Source organism: Cyprinus carpio, chromosome A8, assembly GCF_018340385.1.
Source record: "Cyprinus carpio isolate SPL01 chromosome A8, ASM1834038v1, whole genome shotgun sequence".
NCBI classification, from domain to species: domain Eukaryota; kingdom Metazoa; phylum Chordata; class Actinopteri; order Cypriniformes; family Cyprinidae; genus Cyprinus; species Cyprinus carpio.
In genome coordinates, this window is record NC_056579.1 from 4,130,515 (window position 1) to 4,153,763 (window position 23,249).

Here is a 23,249-nt window from a genome sequence, read left to right on the forward strand (position 1 = left end):
AAAAAATCCCCCCCTCCCCCCCAAGAATTCACCCAAAAAAGAAAATTTGCTGAAAATGTACTCACCTTCAGGCCATTCAAAATTTATAATAAATTGAAGAATTCACCCAAAAAAGAAAATTTGCTGAAAATGTACTCACCTTCAGGCCATCCAAGATGTAGATGCATTTGTTTCTTCATCAGAACAGATTTGGAGAAATGTAGAATCACATCACTTGCTCATCAATGGATTCTCTGCAGTGAATGGTGCCGTCAGAATGAGAGTCCAAACAGCTGATAAAAACATCACAATAATCCACAAGTAATCCACAGCACTCCAGTCCATCTGTTAACATCTGGAGAAGTGAAAAGCTGCATGTTTGTAAGAAACAAATTCATCATCAAGACTTTTAAATTCAAACGGTTGCTTTCGGCTAAAAGTCTTTTATCCATAATATTGCTTTCTCCAGGGAAAAAGTTGTGTTTTCTGAATCAGGAGAGAAATATGCACAGACAAAGCACCGTTTCCAAGCCAAAACAGTTCTAAACAAAAATGTCAGTGGATTTTGATGTGAGAGACAACAGAGGATGAACTTCTTCACTGAAGTAAGCATTATTATGGATTAGAGATATTTTGGCTAGTTTAACATTAAAAATACTTAATAATGGATTTGGTTCTTACAAACATGCAGCTTTTGCTTCACAAGACATTCATTGCTGGTCTGGAGTGCTGTGGATTACTTGTGGATTATTGTGATGTTTTTATCAGCTGTTTGGACTCTCATTCTGACGGCACCCATTCACTGCAGAGCATCCATTGTTGAGCAAGTGATGCTAAATTCTACATTTCTCCAAATCTGTTCCTGTGAAAGAACAAACTCATCTAGATCTTGGATGGCCTGAGGGTGAGTACATTTTCAGCTAATTTTCATTTTTGGCTGAACTGTTTCTGAAAGGCCTGTGGGTGCTGTATGATATGAGCATGATATCATCGGCCCATGCCAGACCGGAGAGAGACTAACCCTAGAAATTCCCAGGGGTGCATGTGAGCTCTCCTAGGCTTCTGTCTGCAGTGCCATGTCTGTTTCGGGAGCTGGGATGTGTGTGCATGTCTGTATATGTGTCAGTTAAAGTTGTGTGCCTTTTCTGTGTGTGTCTGTGTGTTTGCAAGCTCGACTGAAAGTGCATGGATGTGTTTGTCTGTTTGTAAGTGTGTCTCTGTGCATGTACATATTACATGTGATCGATCATTTCTGGAAAGGATGAGGAAAAGTTGGAGCAACAGGGTGTCAGATATTTTTAAACAGAGGAAATGAAGAATTGTAATTTTGCGATGCATTAGAATGATGTGTCAAATGCCAGCAGATAGTACACAGTGATTTGTTGTGGACTATGGTAGCTCATTAATATTTTTTCATGTCTGAATTACATTTTAGACACCATATTAATCTTATATACAGCAGACTTTGGTATGATTTCTGTACAGAAAAAAACACACAATCGATTTTCAGTATTTCCTACAAAATAAGGATTGTCAAATATCAACAGTATTAATATATAAATCAGACTTTTTCAACTGATACATTTCTGTATTATTTTGATGTTTATCATGTGGCTGTAATAAAATATGATTTTTTTTAATGAATAAACATGCATAAAATGATGCACTGTTTACCTGCCCGCCTGGAATATTTCTGTGTGTGTGTCTGTACAACTTAAGATCTAATGTTGTGCAGAGCAGTGTTGCTATTGGTAAAATATATATATTTATATATTTTTTTCTTTTAAAAATGACTGTTTGAGTTGTAGGGATTTAGGATCACATGACAGCATAAAGACTATTAGTTACACTATTAGTAAACATTAAACAAGCCCTTCAATGAATCACATGCTATAAACAAGTATAGGGTTATGACATTAAATATTAATAGGGATACTACTGATATATACAATGTAGTTTTTGTTACTTACACAATATGAGATCCATTTCAGAAGTTCTGTTCAACAGCTGTGAATGTGCTTTTGGACAAACTTGAATACTAGCCTATTTTTCAATGTTTACATGAGCCATTTGTAACATTGCTGCAATGCAAAACAAGTAGGACACATGTTCCAGTCAGTCACACTGGTTAGGTTCAGTATTTATGTTCCATAAATTTCAACTAACCAATGTTGAAATCTGGCCACATCTGTGGTTCAGTATTATGTCAGAAATTTGTATTATATCCTACTTACAATGCATGAAAAATATTCACTGTAGAATTTTCTATGACTTTTCCTTACGCTTTAAATGAAAGCTTTTTTTTTTTTCCTTAAGTGATTTTAATTATTTACACATTCATATAGACATATTAACTGTTAAAATGACTGCTGTTGATAATTTTGAGGCTTCTGTTCATTTAAAACCAACTATTTATGGTCACACAAAAGTAGTATATATAACAATAATACAAGTTTATGTTTATATGTCCAGTTAAGAGTTGGATTTTTACAAATTCTCTGAATGCATATACAGTGGAAATGTTTAGTTTAAATTTAAACTCAATGTTTACACACATTACCAACTCAAAATAATTTATGTTCCCAAACAATAATGCATAATAATTCTGGGTATTTTGCACTACAGTGATCCTTGTTTGGGATCAAACCTAAACCAAACCTGAAACTATTTAACTTGACTACAGCAGACTGACCCTCTGGTCTTTGATCACTATCATCACTGTCCTTTGGAATGCACACGTCCCTTTGGTATGAGATCCCGGGGGTTGTGACCATATTGAAGTCCTCAGTTACTTTTCACCCTACAGTGTTCACTCACAATATTGTAATATTGCAAGCAACCTTTCACTTTATTAACTTTCTCTCATGTCCGCAGGGGTTCTGCTATTGCTAAGATAGTTGGCACAAATGCAAGGAATAATTCAAAGTTTGACTCCACGGATAACATGTGGGTGTTTGAAGAGACGGTGAATGGACGAAAGCTCACAGATATCATAAACACAGACCATGAGAACGTCAAGTATTTGCCTGGACACAAGCTTCTGGAGAATGTTGTAAGAAACTTCGTAATTTAATCATATCATTTATTATATATAAATATAAATAAAATGTATATATAGTAACTTGTTTTACTTGAATGCTTATATAATAAAATAAATAAATGTTGTAAGAATCTATGTATTTTAATAAATGAAAGTTTAAAATCCTAATATTCATATTTTTAATGTGGCAGAAACATATAAATGCATATATACTGTATATACACACATACTTATTATATACAAGTTATTATATATTGTTATTTTAATATAATAAAGATCTATCAAAAATAATAAATAAATGTTGTAAGAAACTTTTTATTTTAATAAATTAAAGTTCAAATTCTAATCATATATTTTGAAACAAATATGGATTTTCTTTTCATAAAATATATAATAAAAAATAAAATGAATAAATAAATAATATAGAGAGAATATATTACACTGTTTTATTATATAAAAATTATGGTAACAGTTTAGAATAAGGTTCCATTAGTTAATGTTATTTGATGTATTAATTAACATGAACAAACAATGAACAATGGATTTATTACTGTATTTATTAATCTTTGTTAATGTTAGTTAATGAAAATACAGTTATTCATTGTTAGTTATTGAGATATTCACATGCTAATTCACAGTGCATTAACTAATGTTAACAAGCACAACTTTTGATTTGAATAATGCATTAGTAAATGTTGAAATTGACATTAACTAAGATTAATAAATGCTGTAGAAGGATTGTTCTTGCTTGGTTCATGTTAACTAAAGTAGTTAACTAACATTAACTTATGGAACCTTATTCTAAAGTGTTACCAAAATTATACCATATTATTTTAATATAATAAATCTTATAATAAAATAATATATTGTATCATAAAAATAGTCACTAGTTGTACTTGAAAACTTTATTATATACATAATATATAATATATATTATATACATTAAAAAATAAAATAATATTTATGTTAATATAATAAATTCTATAATAAAATATTGTAATGTTGTATTATAAAAACAAAAAAATAGCCACGTTTATATATATATATATATATATATATATATATATATATAAACGAAAATATATAATAGAATTATACAATTATTTATATGTGTGTGTGTGTGTGTGTGTGTGTGTGTGTGTGTGTGTGTGTGTGCAATAATAAAAGCTATTTTTATATAAATATAAATATATTCAGCTACAAGATTCAACCACACAAACAAATTCATGTTTTGCATGAGAAACTATTATAACAGCAAATAATTACTATAGAGGAAGCTAACACACAATACAGAAGTCTGGAGAAGAGTGCTGACCCACTAGATTTTCCTCCAAAACCTCTGGGAGGCACTTGCTGCTTTGCTTTGCAATGGAAACCATCCACTTCCACTCAAGCAGCTGATAAGAAGCTGATGAAGCCGTGGTTTGAGCATGTGGTTCCTCCATCATCATGACCTGAAGTCCAAATTGTTGAGAGTCAGCCAAATGCTTCAGCCTAACTAGAGGACTGGGCTAGAAGCCTAGAAAACCATTAACAGATGCAACAGAGACACGGAACAGAAACTAAAAGGATTTAATTGTGAACAAGGTGGTTTTGGCTTGATGTGGACCCAAACTCTGCCAAAACAAAAAATAAATAAATCAGCCAATATGTCAGGCACATGAAACAGAGCACTGTAGGTGTAACCAATCAAACAGTGAATATATTGAGTGCATGTATGTTTCTCCAGGTTTCATCATTCAGTATCAAACAGATTCTTCTGTCTTCTGTTCTGTTCTTCTATTCTATTCCACTCTCTTTCACTCACGGTTGGCAGTGACAGATCTGCTCGAAGCTGCCAAGAGTGCTGACATTCTGCTCTTTGTGATTCCACTTCAGTTCATCGGTCGTGTTTGTGACACTATGAAGGGCAAAATCAATCCGGATGCACTGAGAATGTCACTCATCAAGGTCCCGTACACTCATGAAAATATGAACTGTGTGCCATTTTCTCAAGAGTCTTACATTGCGGGAAAAAGAGGAAAGTTGCTTTCTAAGATCACAAGAGAGATAGCTAGCGATGACTCTGCATGTGGTGGATGAAGGCCCAGACAGACTGAAGCTGATCTCACCGGTTATTCACGAGAAGCTGGGCATCAAGATGAGCGTGTGGATGGGAGCAAATATCACCAATGAGGTTTTGATGAGGCTGATGAAAAGCAACAAGAATATGTTAGATAAGTCGTATTTTTGTCTTGGGTGATTATATGCATATAAATAAAAATGTATAATAAAAAAAACACATATAGACATATATATAAAAAAACTACTAAAAATGATCAAAACAACACAATTAATAAAACTAAAATTATTTTCAAATATTAATAAAAAGATTCAAAATATTAATAAAAACTAATAGTATCTAAATGATACCAAAATATCACTTTTACAAACACACTTTGACATAATCTGACATTTTTTTAAAGAAAAATCTGATTTTTTTTTTTTTTTGGGGGGGGGGGGGCGGGGGGCTTGTGTAATGGATTTAAATATAATAAAACATATAATAATAAAAGTAGTGCTGTCAAAGATTAATTGCGATTAATAGCCTCCAAAATAAAAGTTTTTGTTTACATATGTGTGTGTACTGTGTATATTTATTATATGTATATATAAAGACACACACATACAGCATATATTTAGACAATATTTACATGTATTTACTTGTATATTTATATAAATTATATCATATATAAATATATTTAATATATAAATGTAAAATTTTTCTTACATATATACATGCATGGTTGTGTATTTATATATACATAATAAATATACACAGTACACACTCATATATTATGTAAACAAAAACTTTTATTTGGGATGCGATTAAAATGTATAATGTGTCAAACAGAGCTTACTATACTGTCATTGGTACGTCAAAACATATTCAAATTAACCTGGTCAAAGAAACTGAAACAATGCATATTAAGTTTCCAAGTTCAAATATATGAGACCAGCAAAGAGAAAGGGATGTAAAATAGCTTGTCTTCCCCCAAAAATTGATTTAAACTCCATTTTAGCACGCTTTAGTGAGAGGACAAAAACATGGTCGAAACATCTGTAGCTTTAATATTCAAAATACATCAGGTCAAATCAACATCAATCACAATAAAATAAACAAAAGTAAAAACAAAAACAGAGTTCAATTATTTTTTCCAGTGTATAAACACATTAGCCATCCGGTTCTCTGTGTTTCAGTCTCTTGAAGAGCTTGAAAAGGAAACGCTAAATAGTCTAAACTACAGCCGCTGAAGTTCACCCATACTTAAAAACAAAGGCGTACTGGACAGGTAAGACTCAAACTTCAGATTCAAACCTCTTGTACATTTACATTAAGACCAAACATTAAAAAAAAAAATGAGTTCAACACATCTGAACGTTTTGTCCTCCTCCAGATTTCCTCTGTTTAATGCAGTGTATGAGATCTAATGCAGCCAGTTCATCCACTGCTCATCCAGAGCATCAGTGAAAGAAGGACAAGGCTGCAATACTGAGTATGTGTGAGTGTCTGTGTGCAGTATGTATGTGAGCCCTGCTGAAAGGAATAGCATTGCTGTTGTTATGATTACATCTTAACTAGACAATTCATTATAATCAAACAACTCATTTCAAACAGAAGGAGCATGCAAATCTATGGTGATCTGAGTTGGTCTGTTCAGCAGGCTGTGAGCGTGTTACAATAAGAGTGATTAAAGTCACATGAGGATGCTCCCGGGTTCTGTCATAGCTGCTGCTCATTTTTAATGAATCTGTCCTGCAGCACTGTACTCTCAGCCACTTTATTCTGTAGAAAAGCCTCAAATGCCAGACTGAGCGCTCCTCAGAAGCTGTTACCATCCATTCAGAGTGAAACAGTTCTCAAAATCACACTAAAATGAATGTCCTCAATATGTAATGTAAAATAAATCACTGTTTCTATGAGCTATAGCGGTCTAGTTCTTTCAGACAATTATGAGGGTTGTACAGTATGTGAAGAACCAGACATGACCATCTGAATGATTTACAGTAGCCCCAAAAAGTATTTGGACACTTAAGATGAAATTAAAAATGAATGTGTATATATGAAGCAATTTATTCTTCATCTTAATTTTGTTTTAAAATTATTAAAACTGTCAATGTTCTTTTTTTGTGCTGCATTTCCTTCAAATAAATATTTCTTTATAATACTTGGCTGCAAATGCAAAGCTATTCATACTTTTTGGGGCCACTGTATAAAACGGCCTGTAAAAACAGGCCACTAGAGGGACTCACTTTGTCTCTTGGTCTTAAGGAATAAATGGAATAGAATCTGCATTAATAATAGCATTTTTTAACATTTGGAAGCACGCAACTGTCATCCAACCTGAGATGTGATCCTCTAATAAACAATATTTTGGCATGTGTCCATCAACTCAAAAACGTCTTCACTGAAGTCATTATACTGCAGACTATAAAAAAACATGAGAAAAATAATATGTTATCACATGAAGTACATCATATTGAGCTGTGACACAAGTGCAATCATATGGCAATTTTATTAAATATTTTTAAATGTAAAATATATTTAGCTTTAGTTCAAATGCCAAAACATAATAGAAAATGTACTGCAAAAGGACAAAAAGCACATTTACAATATTAAAATAAATTTTTGGGTTAATACAAAATGTATCTTTTAAAATATATTTTAGACAATATAAATATATTTCCGCTGAAAATTAAAAATGGTTAAAAAAAATAAATAAATAAATAACCAAATAGCAAACAAACTAAAAGTAAACTTATCGAATTTTTATATATATATATATATATATATATATATAAAACTTTTATTTTTATATATTTATATAAATATATTTTAACTTGTATGTTATTAATGTATATTTGGCCATTTTTGTGATACATTTAAAAACTATGAAAACATTTATAATACATTTATAAAGACATTTAAAAACTAAAATATCTAAAAATATATTTTTGTTGCATTATGAGTATGAACATTTATGGACTGAACTTACTTCAGCTCGGTCATTAGAGGACGGTCCAGCATTAATTTGACCAATCGTGGTACGGAGGAGTCAGTCAATCTGTTGTTCTTCAGAATGAGAGTTGATAAAGTGCTGCTGGCAGCAACAGATTCACACAACTCCTCAACGCAAGCGTCTGTGAGCGACAGCATCTCCAGACTGCAGACACAAGACGAGACAGGCACCATTCAATCATCAGGTGCGCTTTAATTAGTTTCAGCCGATCTCTAATCATGCTAGTTGCTCCCGTGAGCACGTGTGAGGGTTTCACTCACTCCAGGTGCTGTAGTGTGCAGTGTTTGTGTCTCAGTGCCTCCCAAATGTGTTTGGCTGCAGTATCGCCCACATCGTTCAGCCCTACCGAGAGACGGACGAGCTTTGACCCGCCAGACATCAGAATACTCCCCAGTGCTCGAAACACCTCCTCGGTCAGCTCACATCTACTCATCCTACACCAAAACACACACACACACACACACACTGCTTAGATTTCACATAATCAACTACCAAGAACTACCAAACACAGAAGCTCGTGACAGATCGAGTGTCTTGTCTAGGAGAGACACTGACTCCTAAGAGACAAGCCAGTGGAATAATACACATATCAAGGGGAGCCACTACGAGAGTCCACTCGAGGGATACTACGGATTCTACTCAGTCATGTAAAAAGTGCTTAAGTGATGGAAAGGTAGCCCAGAGTTCATAAAAAGGAACTGAACCTTTGCTGACATTTTTGATCAATATTTTATTCAGCAAGGATGCATTATATTGATTTCTTTCAACAAAAAACAATCCTAGTCATCCCACATTTTAGAGTATTTTCTACTGATCCAACCAAGGAAAAATAATATGAACCAATAATATCATAACCTAACATGCCTCAACTCTCCCCACCCCACATGATCAAGTCAACCCTCATAAATGTGGTTAAAAAACAAAAAACAAAAAAACTGCTCATTTGCATACATACTCCAGTATTTCCAGTGAGCATTTAGGAGTCATCAGCGCTTCACATATCTGCATCGCTCCTGATTGGTCGAGATCATTGACGGACAGATCCAGCTCAGTCAGACGGCAGTCTTCTGATTGGAGGGCAGCTGCTAGAGAGGAGCAGCAGGAGCCAGTGAGCTCACAGCTAGACACACTGTAATTAAAACAACAAACAAACAAACAAACAAACACATGATCAGTCATACACAATCCCTTATCTAATCAGTATTTCAATGAAGAGGCTTTACACAAATAGCTATTAGTAGATTAAATAAGTGCAGTTAACCTGGATTTTGTAGACAATTGCAACCATCTTAAACTTATATAATTTATTTGTGTTTTGAAAGCAATTAATACTTTTATTCTGCAAGGATGCATTAAATTGATTCAAAAAAAACATTAAATAAAAAAAAAATGCTACAAAATATAACTATTTAAAAAAAAAACATTTTTTTTATCAAAGACTCAACTGTTTTCAACATTAATACTAATAAAAAATGTTTCTTGAGCAGCAAATCATCATATTAGAATGACTTCTGAAGATCATGTGACACTGAAGACTGGAGTAATGATGCTGAAAATACAGCTTTGACTTTACAGAAATAAATTACAGTACAGGTCAAAAGTTTGGAAACATTACTATTTTTAATGTTTTTGAAAGAAGTCTCTTCTGCTCATCAAGCCTGCATTTATTTGATCAAAAATACAGAAAAAACAGTAATATTGTGAAATATTATTACAACTTAAAATAATAGTTTTCTATTTGAATATACTTTTAAAAAATATATGTAACATCCAGTCTATCACATGATCATTTAGAAATCATTCTAATATTCTGATTTATTATGAGTGTTGGAAACAGTTCTGCTGTCTAATATATTTGATGAATAAAAGGTTCAAAAGAACTGCATTTATTCAAAATAAAAAAAAAAAATTCTAATAATATATATTCTAATAATATATTTTCTTTACTATCACTTTTTATCAGTTTAACACATCCTTGCTGAATAAAAGTATTGATTTTATTTAAAAAAAAGAAAGAAAAAAAATTACTGACCCCAAATTACTGACCAGTAGTGAATATTGTTATTACAAAATATTTATATTTTAAAAACATAGCTTCTTTTTTTTATTTTTTATTTTTTTACTTTTTATTCATCAAAGTATCCTAAAAAAGTATCACATGTTCTGAAAAAATATAAAGCAGCAGAACTGTTCCCAACTTTGATAATGAATCATCATATTAGAATGATTTCTAAAGGATCATGTGATAATGATCCTAAAAATTCAGCTTTGCATCACAGAAATAAATGATAATTTAAAGTATAATACATTTAAAAACTATTATTTTAAGTTGTAATAATATTTTACAATATTACATTTTTTTTCTGTATTTTTTATCAAATAAATGCAGGCTTGATGAGCAGAAGAGACTTCTTTCAAAAACATTAAAAATAGTAATGTTTCCAAACTTTTGGCCTGTACTGTATATTTAAAAATATATATATTCAAATAGAAAACTGTTGTTTTAAACTATAATAGAAATTTGCTTTTCCGAGGTGATTTTTAGGCATATGTGTTGGTCACCTAAACAGAGTATGTCTGTATTACTTCAGTGTGTTGAGGCGGCCTTTCTGTAACACTTGTGAGATCAGCTCCATCCCATCATCCATCACTGCGTTCCGGCTCAGGTTTAGCTTCCTCAGCTCTGAAAAACCGCTGTTCAGAGCTGAAGACAGCGCAGGCATGGATGCCGCCGTCAGTGAGCATAAATCCAGACTGTAGAATACAACAAAACCACATGGCTTTCATTTCTATGTTATTAGAAAGACTGACTAATATGTGAATAGTGCAAGTGTACTTGATTTCCTGTAGTCTGCAGTTTTCCAGGGCACTGCTGAGGTGAATAAGACCTTGATCCTCCAGATTATTCCCACACAGATTGAGCACACGCAGCTGTGAGCCTCCAGAGAGCATCTGAGCCAGAGCTTCACAATCAGCTGTGGTCAGTGAGCATCCACACAAGCTGAACAAAGTGATGACATACTGTACTTCAGCAAGGGTTCCAGCAAAAGCAAGCACCCATACGTCCTTAATTTCCTTAGCCAGGATTCATAAATTGCCTAAAACGTCCAGGTGTGACTTCGTTTACTTGAAATTGTTTTCATACTTGCTGAAGGTTATGACTGAAAAGTCAATAGCGTTCAAGCACTGTGCATAATAGAGCAATAGTGGCTTGCAAGGAAGCAGGATCTACAAAGTACAGTGCATATAATGTATGAGGACTGAAGAGAGCACGTCAATAGACAAATAAAGCCAAAACCTGGACATTTTAGGCAATTTAGAAATCCCAGGCCAGGACATGTCTGGGAAAAAGAGGAAGTATGGTCACCTTAAAAATTATTTAACCCAGTGTATCTAAAAAGTAGATTACTGGCATAAAATACGCAGCTTTGAGTCACAGTCTCATTCCCAATATGATGCTGTCCTTTCTAATAAAGGCACATACATAAAAAATAATCTTACTTGAGTGACTCCAGCGTGGAGCGTGTGAGTGCACGGCAGAGGGTTTGGACTGACTCTTTTTCCAGTGTGGAGTATGAAAGATCCAGCTTTATCGTCCGTCCCTCAGCCAGCGCTGTCGACAAGTTAGTGATGGCAGTCAAACTGAGACGGCTCTGTGACAGACTTACAGATACATGGCACATTAGACCCCACTGACTTAAATTGCATGGACAAAAAAAATGATTTTTTTTAAATAAATTTGGTGTTAGTAAGATTTTTTTTTAAATATATTTATAGATTTATTCATCAATGATGCCTTAAATTGATCAAAAGCGACACTAAAGACATTTATGATGTTACAAAGTTTTCAATTTCAAATAAATGCTGCTCTGTTGACCTTTATTCATCAAAGAATCCTGAAAAACAACATGCAACACTGTTTCCACAAAAATATTAAGCAGTACAGTTGTTTTCAACATTAATAATAATCAGAAAAATTTTCTGAACAGCAAATATTACACATACTGTTACTGAATATATTACAGCATATTAGAATGATTTCTGAAGATCATGTGACACTGAAGACTGGAGTAATGATGCTGAAAATACAGATTTGTGTCAGAGAAATAAATTACATTTTAAAATATATTCAAATAGAAAATCAAATTAGAATTAATCAAAAAATCCTGAAAAAAAGTCACAGTTATCACAGTTTCCACAAAAATTCAACATCGATAATGTAGTGTAAGTGCCATAAGTTGAGTGTGAGGCAGTCAGGATTGATAAAAGCAATAAAAGTCAAAAATGCATCTAGTAGTGCCATGTGCATATCTAAAATCTCAGACTCACCCAATGCTCTTGGACAGCCGTAACGCTGGTATGAGCCTCTCGATCTGTTCGTGTGTTAGTTCTGCTCTGTACAGGTTCATATGCTCCATCTCTCCCACACAACTCACTACATATGACAGCACAGCGCAGTCAGGCTCCTGCATGGAGCTGTACCCAACAAGCCTCCACCGGCTCTTACTAATGCTTTCTTTGACCAGAGAGGAGTTACGTGCATGTTGCAGAAGCTGAAAAACACGGAAGTGCTTTGTTGCATCACCATCTGGCAACACCCTAGAAACATTTCCCATCAACCACTGAGAGAATGTAGATATTCGGCTGTCATCAAACTTTCCCACGGAGTCTTCTATTGGTTTCCGCTGGATTGAGTCCGACAGTCCTGCTAAAAATGTGTAGTACAAATCTGAGCGCTCGTCTGAGATCTCCTGCACAGACTGGTCGAGATAAAAGGAGGTGGCCAATAAGAACTCATGCATCACTGGAGACAGGAAGGAGAATGTGGTATCAGGGTGAGTGACATCACCGCTGATGCACAAAAAAGCTGAAAGCATGGGGGAGTGCAGAAAACGAAGCAGGCCGCAGGATGTGACGTCGCTGTAGGAGCAAACCGAATTAGTAAGTTTTCCCAAACTGGACACAAGCGCTCTGCTTTGTTCTGCCTGCATCTTCTGTTTCTGCAGAAGCATGTGTGTGACAATGCTGAGCAGGTGAGTAAGAGTCTCAGGAGGGGTGTTTTTATTCTCGAACTGAGTTTTAAACACATTGCAAAGCGTCCAGCAGAAGGCCGGACGAAAACACTGCTCGTATGCTCCCAACGCCTGCTCACATTGGTGAAAAAGTCTCTCTGCTTGGCCTCTGTCGTCAAAGAACTGCTGGAAGAACGTTCTCCTCTGGGTCTGGGAGAACCCGACCACCTCAAAACATCTCAAAGACTCGACTGGCTCTCGGGAGGTGATCAGCATTGAAGCCTCTGGCAGCAGAGATCCGTGAAGAAGACTGCACAGCAAGACGGAGCCGGACGCTTCTTGTTGTACGTCACATATAAGAGTAGATGAGGACAATGGAGCGCATAGAAGGTTCTGCAGTCGCTCCAATCCATCAAGCACAAGAAGCAGAGACTGAGGCCTCTGTAGAGCGACGGCGAGAGTCTCTGTGGAAATGTGAGTGTGTATGCAGCCCAGCATGCTCTGCAAACTCTCTGCTTTCCCTCCAAGAGCGGCCAGCTCCCAAACCGGCACTCGCATGAGGAGGGCGTAATGCTGCAGGCGCGCACCTGTCGTCCAATCCCAAATGACCTTTTCTACCGCTGTAGTCTTACCCATTCCAACACCGCCATAAAGAACCAGCCTGCGGCCTTCAGATCCTGGAGAAAGCTCTCGAGATATGACATCCTCTAAAGCTTCCTGATCTCCTCTCCTAACCCGTGCGTGGTCGTCCTCACACGCACACACTGAGAGGGACGTGTAGTGGCCTTTCTGGATCACCTCTCGCACAGGTTGACCTCCCAAGAGAGAAATGGGCAGAGCTGAGTTCAGCACAGAGTTTCTCAAAGTCTCCTTATGTGTTTGCTGCACATCTGTGGAAGAAGAAATGATCAGAACTAATGAAGAAGAACGTCATTACATCACGTCCATCTACATATCTATCTATCTATCTGTCTATACATTCAGAAATTATTTTGAATTCAGGTAGCAAACAGGATGTATATATACATTAAATTCAAATTTGACTGTAAAATGAATTATATATATATATAAAATATATATATATACATATACATACAGGTCCTTCTCAAAAAATTAGCATATTGTGATAAAAGTTCATTATTTTCCATAATGTAATGATAAAAATTAAACTTTCATATATTTTAGATTCATTGCACACCAACTGAAATATTTCAGGTCTTTTATTGTTTTAATACTGATGATTATGGCATACAGCTCATGAAAACCCAAAATTCCTATCTCAAAAAATTAGCATATCATGAAAAGGTTCTCTAAACGAGCTATTAACCTAATCATCTGAATCAACTAATTAACTCTCAACACCTGCAAAAGATTCCTGAGGCTTTTAAAAACTCCCAGCCTGGTTCATTACTCAAAACCGCAATCATGGGTAAGACTGCCGACCTGACTGCTGTCCAGAAGGCCATCATTGACACCCTCAAGCGAGAGCGTAAGACACAGAAGGAAATTTCTGAACGAATAGGCTGTTCCCAGAGTGCTGTATCAAGGCACCTCAGTGGGAAGTCTGTGGGAAGGAAAAACTGTGGCAAAAAAAGCTGCACAACGAGAAGAGGTGACAGGACCCTGAGGAAGATTGTGGAGAAGGACCGATTCCAGACCTTGGGGGACCTGCGGAAGCAGTGGACTGAGTCTGGAGTAGAAACATCCAGAGCCACCGTTCACAGGCGTGTGCTTTTGAACCAGAAACAGCGGCAGAAGCGCCTGACCTGGGCTACAGAGAAGCAGCACTGGACTGTTGCTCAGTGGTCCAAAGTACTTTTTTCGGATGAAAGCAAATTTTGCATGTCATTCGGAAATCAAGGTGCCAGAGTCTGGAGGAAGACTGGGGAGAAGGAAATGCCAAAATGCCTGAAGTCCAGTGTCAAGTACCCACAGTCAGTGATGGTCTGGGGTGCCATGTCAGCTGCTGGTGTTGGTCCACTGTGTTTTATCAAGGGCAGGGTCAATGCAGCTAGCTATCAGGAGATTTTGGAGCACTTCATGCTTCCATCTGCTGAAAAGCTTTATGGAGATGAAGATTTCGTTTTTCAGCACGACCTGGCACCTGCTCACAGTGCCAAAACCACTGGTAAATGGTTTACTGACCATGGTATTACTGTGCTCAATTGGCCTGCCAACTCTCCTGACCTGAACCCCATAGAGAATCTGTGGGATATTGTGAAGAGAAAGTTGAGAGACGCAAGACCCAACACTCTGGATGAGCTTAAGGCTGCTATCGAAGCATCCTGGGCCTCCATAACACCTCAGCAGTGCCACAGGCTGATTGCCTCCATGCCACGCCGCATTGAAGCAGTCATTTCTGCAAAAGGATTCCTGACCAAGTATTGAGTGCATAACTGAACATAATTATTTGAAGGTTGACTTTTTTTTGTATTAAAAACACTTTTCTTTTATTGGTCGGATGAAATATGCTAATTTTTTGAGATAGGAATTTTGGGTTTTCATGAGCTGTATGCCAAAATCATCAGTATTTAAAACAATAAAAGACCTGAAATATTTCAGTTGGTGTGCAATGAATCTAAAATATATGAAAGTTTAATTTTTATCATTACATTATGGAAAATAATGAACTTTTATCACAATATGCTAATTTTTTTGAGAAGGACCTGTATATATATACACACACACACACACAGATGAAAAAGGCTCTACATATATATACAGCTTGACAAAAAGCTTGTTTCTTGTTTTAAAAGCCTAAAGTTAAGGTTTATAGCCATATATAAACAGAAAAAAAGATTAGATAGATAGATTATATTAAAACTGTAACTCATAAACTATTATGTAAGCGTATCGTCCTAAACAACAAACAGTCAGAGGTTTCGGAGTCAGAGCTGTTTGCTCACCGTATGAGATCTCGCTCCACATGGCTGCGGATGAATAGTGCTGGAAGCTCGTAGCTCTTTAGTCAGAGAAGAACGAGGAAGTGTTGTGTGTTTTTAATGAAATTAATCGTAGGCTACTTTGCAATACCCCGTTATTATAATGAATCCGGGCCGAACAATTTCATACTACAAAATGACAGCTTGTACTTTTAGACACATACAGTAACACAAAATTCCACAAAAATGTGTGTTTAGAAAACCAACGCGGAAGCAAAGAGATGTTAGTTAAACAGCGCCATCTAGTGCCAATTTACATCATAACAGTTCTTGAAGTTCATTTATATTAAATGTACTGTATACATTTGGCAGACGCTCAGTCCAAAGCGACTAACATCGCGCTCATACAATTCATTAGTTCATTCTCTGGGAATCGAACCTATGACCTTGGCGTTGCTAGCTCCATGCTCTAGTTTGAGCTACAGGAATTATATATCTTTAACCATTTTCAATTACTTTGTTGGGTTGGGTTTGGAGTTGTTTAACTGCATATTTTCGCTGTTTTTTGTTGGGAAAATATCAGTCATGGGAAAGTGGCCAAATTCTTTATCTTCATGATGGTAGTGTATCTGTAAAGGTGTTTGGATAAGTTGTTGAGGGAGTGTTGTTGTTTTTGCAATGCAGCTACTTTCCTTGGAATCTTATCAGGCCTGTTTCTCTCTTTGAAGACAAAATAACACACTTTACCCCTGTATTACATTTAGACCGCGGCCTGAGCACAGCTGTCCGGCCTCTAATCACAGCTCTTCACAGACGAGCACAAGATGCTTCAGATTCTTCAGATGACACTGTGTCACATACACTTTTCTAATCTGAAGCAGTCTTCTGTATTATGCACTTAAAGACACATATTAATGCCGTTTTAGATTTTACACTGCATTAAACAAATAAAATAATCCATACGTTTTTTTTCATACATTTATTTTTAATTGTACTTTTTTTTATTTACATTTACAAAATAATTAATGAAGGTATAATAATAGGAATAATTTGACCTCCATATAACTAAAAGAAAAAAAATAACTTCAGTTAATTGTAATAAAACAGTGAGAACATAAAAACACCCCAAATTATTTTATTTATGAGCAGGTTGTGAAAGAAAAAACTGAATGTATCTTTCTTTTTTAATGTAAATATTTTTTTTTTTTCTGTCAGTTGTTCGCTACTAATGTCTTCATTCAGCAGTGACTAGCAGGGATGAGATGAGATGGAGTGAAGGTGTAGACACTCAGAAACTTGCTGTTCATTTGGTTTATGGGCTTGATGGATGTTTACAGTAGATTATCGTCCAAGCCTGATGGGAAGGAGATTTGTTGAATTATTACCTTTCACTTATACCTACTTTTGAACACTTATTTCAGTTCATTCATAATTTATATAATAATAAATATAATAAAACATTTAAAATAAAATGATTAATATATTGCAATAAAAAATTAAATAATTAAATAATAATAATAATAAATATATTGATCATATACTAAAATAATAATATAAATATAATATTTTTAAAAAAAAGTAATAAAATAATCATATAAGTTAAATACTTTATTCTAAGCTCTCAGTTAATTGCTTGAGCTTTACAGTTTCACCTGTCCTCTTCTCCTTCCAGCAGTTTCTTGTAGGTGGCGATCTCAATATCCAGAGCCAGCTTGACATTCATCAGTTCCTGGTAGTCTCGAATGTGTCTGGTCATTTTGTGTTTGGCTTTCTGCAATGCGTCCTCCAGTGATTTTATTTGTTCTTTTGCATCAAGCACCGCCTCCTCACCACAACGCTCCGCCTCTTTGATTTGCTTATCCACACTCTCACGCTGTAATGATGTCAGAGTATTAATACTACGGTAAAGTGTCACTGTATAAGCTGTTTATATCCATTTACAGCCCTGGGCTTTAAAGATCCCATTTGTGATAGTATAGAAAGTTATCAGTGTAATTACTGCGGCTGCTCATGGTTGCCCTGGTGTTCAACAGTAGACACCAATAGTTGCTATACTAAACAGATGTGGAGTATTATCTTACCTGTGATTTAGCTGAGATTATCTCTTTTTGCAGTCTCGTTATCTGCCTTTTCACATCAGCTATTGCACCTTTATTGTCTTTCAGCTCAGTGTTGCACTGGTCAGCTTGCGATGAGATCAAGTCTAACTGTGGAGAAAAACACAGGTATATGCACAATTATAACATTTACATTAAATATGTATATAATATATGTATATATATTTGTTGCTGAAAGGTTCTGTGGTGTGACAAATTCTTTTTTTTTAAATAAAAATATTACATGTAATATTTGTATAACAATTACAGAAAAAAAATATGTTTAAAATGGTTTTAGATTAATTATGGCATGTCACAAACTAGGGGTTTTCAAACTGGGGTCTAGGAGGTTTGTGGAAAAGTTTGGAGAAAAGCAGTGCAGAAAATTAAAAAAAAAAATCAAATAAAAAAAATAAGTAATAAATTTAAGATTAAATGAAATAAATAAATATTTGATTAAAAAATATTTTTATTAAAATAAATAAATATTTGCTTATAATAAATAATATCTAAATATTTTTAGACATTTTTAAAATACATTTTTCACAGTATAAATTGAGTCTTTATACATAAAATATATAACTGCCTTTTAAATTTTAGATGGCGTCTCTTGCACAAGGATGATCATATCTGGAAGTCCATGGCATTGAAAAGCACTATGTTAAACCTTGAAATTTCATGTCAGCTACTTAGAAATGAATGCACCCATATATAATATGCTGTTTGGTTTCAAAAGTCTAAAGTCTGTGATTACTTAAAAATATGAGAACCTGCAGGAAATAACACGTGAGGTCTCAAGATCTCAATTGTTCTTCACAGAGAATAAGTGAAGTGCTTAAGGTTTGGGATATATATCTTGAGAAAAGGCCGCTATAATCTCAAGTTTCTCCTTTAGTGTTTCAGAAGAGATCTTGACATTGTCTCAGTAATTCAGAGATGTGATCTTCACCTTGTTTTTGTACCAGACCTCAGCTTCCTTTCGACTGTATGCTGAAACCTCCTCATGCTGGCTCTTCACATCAGCGAGGATCTTCTCCATGTTCAGCTGCCTGCTGTTGTCCATCTGCACCACGACAGACGTGTCCTTCACGTCAGCCTGCAGCTCACGCAGCTCCTACAACGAAAGAGAGGTAAAGTAAAGTCCTCCGATTCATCTCAGGACATTTCATTCATGCATGAGTTTGCAGTACCTGTTCATAGAAGCTCTTGAAAAAGTTCAGGTCTTCCAGGATTACTGCTATTTTATCTTCCAGGCCATTTTTACACAAGTATGAAGTATCCACATCCTGTCAGGACATTTGCAGTATACTTGTTAGCTTGGCAGATGCTTGGCATATTATCATTATTCATCATCGGATGCTATTTATCTTCTGCAACTGGATTTGTCTTACCTTCTTCAGAAAAACAAACTCATTTTCAGCTGTGTTTCTGTTAGTAATCTCGTCTTCATATCTGTAGAAGGGATTATATAATATCTTGGGTAACTTCACTCAGTGTTGTTATTAAGTAAATATATTGAATAAATATAATTAAATATATTTACTTAAAAACATATATAATTAACATATTAAATAAAACATATATTATAATTGAATAAACGTATCTGATAATACTATTAATAATAATAGGTAATTAATTGAATGAAATATAGTTTTGATTTACTGAAATAGAGTTGAAATTAACAAAAAAAAAAAATACATAAAAAAAAAAAATGAAAAAAATAAAACAAAAAAAAAATAAAAAAGAAATGCCGCCTTGGCAACTAACTGAAATAAAATGAGCTGAAGTACTAAAATTATTATAAATAATAAATAGAAATCTTAAAAAAAAAATACAAAAAGCACATAACTAAATGACTAAAACTTAAACTAAAATGAAAATATACAAATAAAAGCTTATTCAAAATGTAATTTACATTAATGAAAATAAATGTGTAAAAATGTTTCAGAATATTTCTGTTGTTCTTTTTCATTTTTTGAAAAGTGATGTCTACAACCACATTACCACAGTTTTACTGCAGTAAAAATACATTAAATTTGCACATGTCAAATTCTTAACATATTATATTGTGCATTTCTTGGCATACTAGTGTCAAGTGAACTACTACTACTGTAGATAAATGAACACGCAGAATTTTGGCTGAAATCAAATGGTTATCATGGTAAATGATTGTAAAGAATGTTGTTGTTTACATGATTTTAAGTTTAAATCTGAAATAACATTGAATATTCACTATTATATTGAAAAGAATGAGACTAATATTAAGACTTTGCTCTGTGCTAATGATAGCCTGAGACTGAACACTGATGTCTAGATTCGAGTCGGGCTCAAGACTGAAGATGCAGTGTGTTATTACGGACCTTTGTTTTTGTTCCTCAACCTGTGCGTGGACATTCCTGAGCTCCGCGTCCAGGTGTTCTTTGTCCTTGTTCACCTGCTCTAGCTGTGCCCGCAGGGAACTGATGTAAGACTTCAGCATGGGCTCCAGTTTAGACTCAGGTTTAGAGGCTTTCTGTAGCAGCTGCCATTTAGTCTCCAAAAGCTTGTTCTCCTGCTCTAATTTACGGACCTGCGTGTGTTTCAAAGAACAGTTTATTGCTCAAATGTTGCACTTATAACATAACTGAGAATTATGTTTCATTTAAGTGTCAACATTGTTCCTCTTAAAGTTCCTTAGGAGTAATAAAATACACACAAAAGAGACAATGGTTGTCATACAGTAAGAAAAAGGCTTTAAAATGTGAACAGCAGCTCAGATCATTTGATCTTGTGAGAACAGAGTTCATATTGAAATCTCAGATTTCTGATAGTTTCGGACAATCTGAGCACAGTTTGAGACACTGTTAGGAGACACATGTGAGATCATTGTTTTTCTCAGAAAACAGGTTAGTAGATCTGCAGAGTTTAAAATAATAACAATAAAATAATTTTAAAAGAGTTAATAAAACAAATAAATATTCTCTCTTACAGATTATTAACAATACTTTCTGCCAAGATTCAAATAAAAAATAAGAACAAAATCAAAACAAATAAAGAAATATACTGATTTACAAACAATTATTTCTCTCCTACAGTTTATTAACAAATTCAGCTGCTAAGTGTAACACAAAAAACATTAGAAGGAAAAAATTGGTATAAATAAATAAATAAATCTGTTTTCGTTTCTCTTTACTTTAGGTTATCAACAAATCTGGCCACTGAGAGTAAAATAAGAAAAAAATCAATACAAACAAACAACTATTTCTCTCCTACAGGTTATTAACAGGTCTAGTTGCTTAGATAGATAGATAGATAGATAGATAGATAGATAGATAGATAGATAGATAGATAGATAGATAGATAGATAGATAGATAGATAGATAGATAGATAGATAGATTCTCAACTACAGATTGCTGTTAATATTAAAAAAAGTATAAATACATACGTACCTAAAATAAAGTAAAATAATGCAATAAAAGAATAAACAAATATAATAAACAAATAATAAAATAATAATAAATAAAATTAATGAACCAGGAAAAACTAATATGAATAATCCATAAGTAATAATTTTCAGGTCCAGAAAAAGATTTAATTATGAAGCAGGTCTCACCTTGTCGATGAAGGAGGCAAAGCGATTGTTGAGAGTTTTGATCTCTTCTTTCTCCTGGAGCCGCACAGCCTGCAGGTCTGGGTCCAGCTGAAGATCAGCAGGAGTTAGGAGGCTTGTGTCAACAGACACAGCCCTGATGGGGGCCGCAGCCGGTGACACGTTCCCAAATCCGAAATATGAGTTCCCCTGCCGGGGGATTTGTGCTCCGGCGCGGGGGTACGAGCCCACTGAGCGGCTGCTGAAGCTGTTACTGGAGGAGCTCATGACAGACACAGAGAGATGGAGAGGTGTGTTACAGAGGGATGACAGGAAGACGAGTGGTGTTTCCTGAGAACTCAGCTACTTATACACTGACAGGTGGGTGTGTATTTGTGTATAAATGAGAAAATAGCAGCATTCCTCACTCTGAAAAACCTGTTCAGCCCACCAGCCATAACTGACAGGACGAGCAGAACGACAGATCTCAGTTCTGAGATATCAGACACCTTTAATTATGAGAATATTTCCTGTTCTTGATTGTCTAAAATATATGGAAAAATATACAGTATAGGGCGGCAATATTAGCTAAATGTGCTGTTTTGCGCATATTTCTTGCTTTTTGGTTGCATATTGTGCTATTTGGTCATGCACTAAACAATTTATGCTTTTTGGATTTAATATAAATACCAATAAAATTGGATTTAATTCTAAACAGCTGATTCAATTTATGCATTAATTTATTTGGCCTCGAAATGCACTGATTATGCAAACAAATCTTCAGTTTTTTTTTTATTTGTTTGTTTGTTTTTTTTTTTTTTTTTGCCATGCACATATAAAAATGGATAATTTGAAAAATGGGAAATTAGTTCTCAGCACATAAGAATATTACAATAAATATCTAAAAAGTAAAGATCTGTTTAAAAATGTACAAATATTTAAATATATTTCAAGTTTGTATATTCCTGTCTTTACAAAATATGAAGTTTTTCCCCTAACAAAATTAAAAAGATAAATAAAATAAAAATAAAATAAAATAAAATATCAAAAAACTTTTATTTATTTTATTTCAGCTAGTTGCCAAAGGAGCATTTCTCATTTTTGTTTAGCTTAAATGGAAGTACTCAAATAACTAAAAATAAATAAATCTAATAAAACCTAAAAACTTAAGAAAAGGGCAAAAATGAAGCAAAATTACTAAAACTAAAATTAAAAACATAAAAATAAAATTTAACTAAAAATAGTCTAATTCAAAATATTAACAAAAACTATAACAGTATATTAATTATAAAATAACTGCAAATTATAAATACAATTCTCAAAATGTCTGCATTAATGATAAATCAGATGCCCATATTCAGTTTAATTTTATAACTTGGTGTAGCATAGAATATAAAAACATTAAAATTAATTAAAATCGAATTAATGTTGGATAAATAAATAAATAAATAAATAAATAAATAAAAGTAATAATTCTATTATAGTAGTTCACAAGAGGACGCTATTATTTGTTTATTACAACACCATCCTTCAGAGGGCGCTGTTGAGACGCACGCAAAGCTCAGCTGTACGTACACAAACCTGCTTCCTGTTTACGTTTGCCAAACACTT

At 34.3% G+C, this 23,249-nt stretch overlaps 3 protein-coding genes across 3 annotated transcripts; 1 reads left to right on the plus strand and 2 right to left on the minus strand.

Annotated features, from left to right (window-relative positions):
* Window positions 1-2,709: 2,709 nt before the first annotated feature.
* On the plus strand, window positions 2,710-5,293 carry LOC122145990 (glycerol-3-phosphate dehydrogenase [NAD(+)], cytoplasmic-like). Its single transcript, XM_042763014.1, has 4 exons — window positions 2,710-2,726; window positions 2,854-3,032; window positions 4,830-4,969; window positions 5,073-5,293. Exons 1-4 carry the CDS (start codon window positions 2,710-2,712, stop codon window positions 5,259-5,261), a joined length of 525 nt encoding a protein of 174 aa, XP_042618948.1. The 3' UTR covers window positions 5,262-5,293.
* A 906-nt stretch (window positions 5,294-6,199) lies between these two features.
* si:ch73-233m11.2 (NACHT, LRR and PYD domains-containing protein 3) lies at window positions 6,200-16,274 on the minus strand. The gene is made up of 9 exons (XM_042761664.1): window positions 15,998-16,274; window positions 12,409-13,981; window positions 11,581-11,742; window positions 10,916-11,080; window positions 10,666-10,833; window positions 9,035-9,208; window positions 8,340-8,513; window positions 8,056-8,223; window positions 6,200-7,488 (listed from the first exon to the last, which is right to left on the minus strand). Exons 1-9 carry the CDS (start codon window positions 16,017-16,019, stop codon window positions 7,419-7,421), a joined length of 2,676 nt encoding a protein of 891 aa, XP_042617598.1. The 5' UTR covers window positions 16,020-16,274; the 3' UTR covers window positions 6,200-7,418.
* Window positions 16,275-17,043: 769 nt separating this feature from the next.
* LOC109112232 (keratin, type II cytoskeletal 8-like) lies at window positions 17,044-22,273 on the minus strand. The gene is made up of 8 exons (XM_042761665.1): window positions 21,663-22,273; window positions 20,430-20,638; window positions 19,461-19,521; window positions 19,260-19,355; window positions 19,019-19,183; window positions 18,055-18,180; window positions 17,626-17,846; window positions 17,044-17,327 (listed from the first exon to the last, which is right to left on the minus strand). Exons 1-8 carry the CDS (start codon window positions 21,924-21,926, stop codon window positions 17,315-17,317), a joined length of 1,155 nt encoding a protein of 384 aa, XP_042617599.1. The 5' UTR covers window positions 21,927-22,273; the 3' UTR covers window positions 17,044-17,314.
* Window positions 22,274-23,249: the final 976 nt, after the last annotated feature.

What these genes read in the sequence shown, in the direction of transcription:
- LOC122145990 (XM_042763014.1), top strand. An exon ending in CAAGCTTCTGGAGAATGTTG is followed by an intron (nt 3,033 to 4,829) that starts TAAGAAACTTCG and finishes TTCACTCACGGT; the next exon opens with TGGCAGTGACAGATCTGCTC. An exon ending in TGAGAATGTCACTCATCAAG is followed by an intron (nt 4,970 to 5,072) that starts GTCCCGTACACT and finishes CAAGAGAGATAG; the next exon opens with CTAGCGATGACTCTGCATGT.
- si:ch73-233m11.2 (XM_042761664.1), bottom strand. Translation starts at nt 16,019, where the DNA reads ATGTGGAGCGAGATCTCATACG. An exon ending in GTGGAGCGAGATCTCATACG is followed by an intron (nt 13,982 to 15,997) that starts GTGAGCAAACAG and finishes CTTCTTCCACAG; the next exon opens with ATGTGCAGCAAACACATAAG. An exon ending in TGCTCACTGGAAATACTGGA is followed by an intron (nt 8,514 to 9,034) that starts GTATGTATGCAA and finishes GTTTTGGTGTAG; the next exon opens with GATGAGTAGATGTGAGCTGA.
- LOC109112232 (XM_042761665.1), bottom strand. Translation starts at nt 21,926, where the DNA reads ATGAGCTCCTCCAGTAACAGCTTCAGCAGCCGCTCAGTGGGCTCGTAC. An exon ending in GTTGAGGAACAAAAACAAAG is followed by an intron (nt 19,522 to 20,429) that starts GTCCGTAATAAC and finishes TCCCTTCTACAG; the next exon opens with ATATGAAGACGAGATTACTA. An exon ending in AGGTCTGGTACAAAAACAAG is followed by an intron (nt 18,181 to 19,018) that starts GTGAAGATCACA and finishes TTTTCTCCACAG; the next exon opens with TTAGACTTGATCTCATCGCA.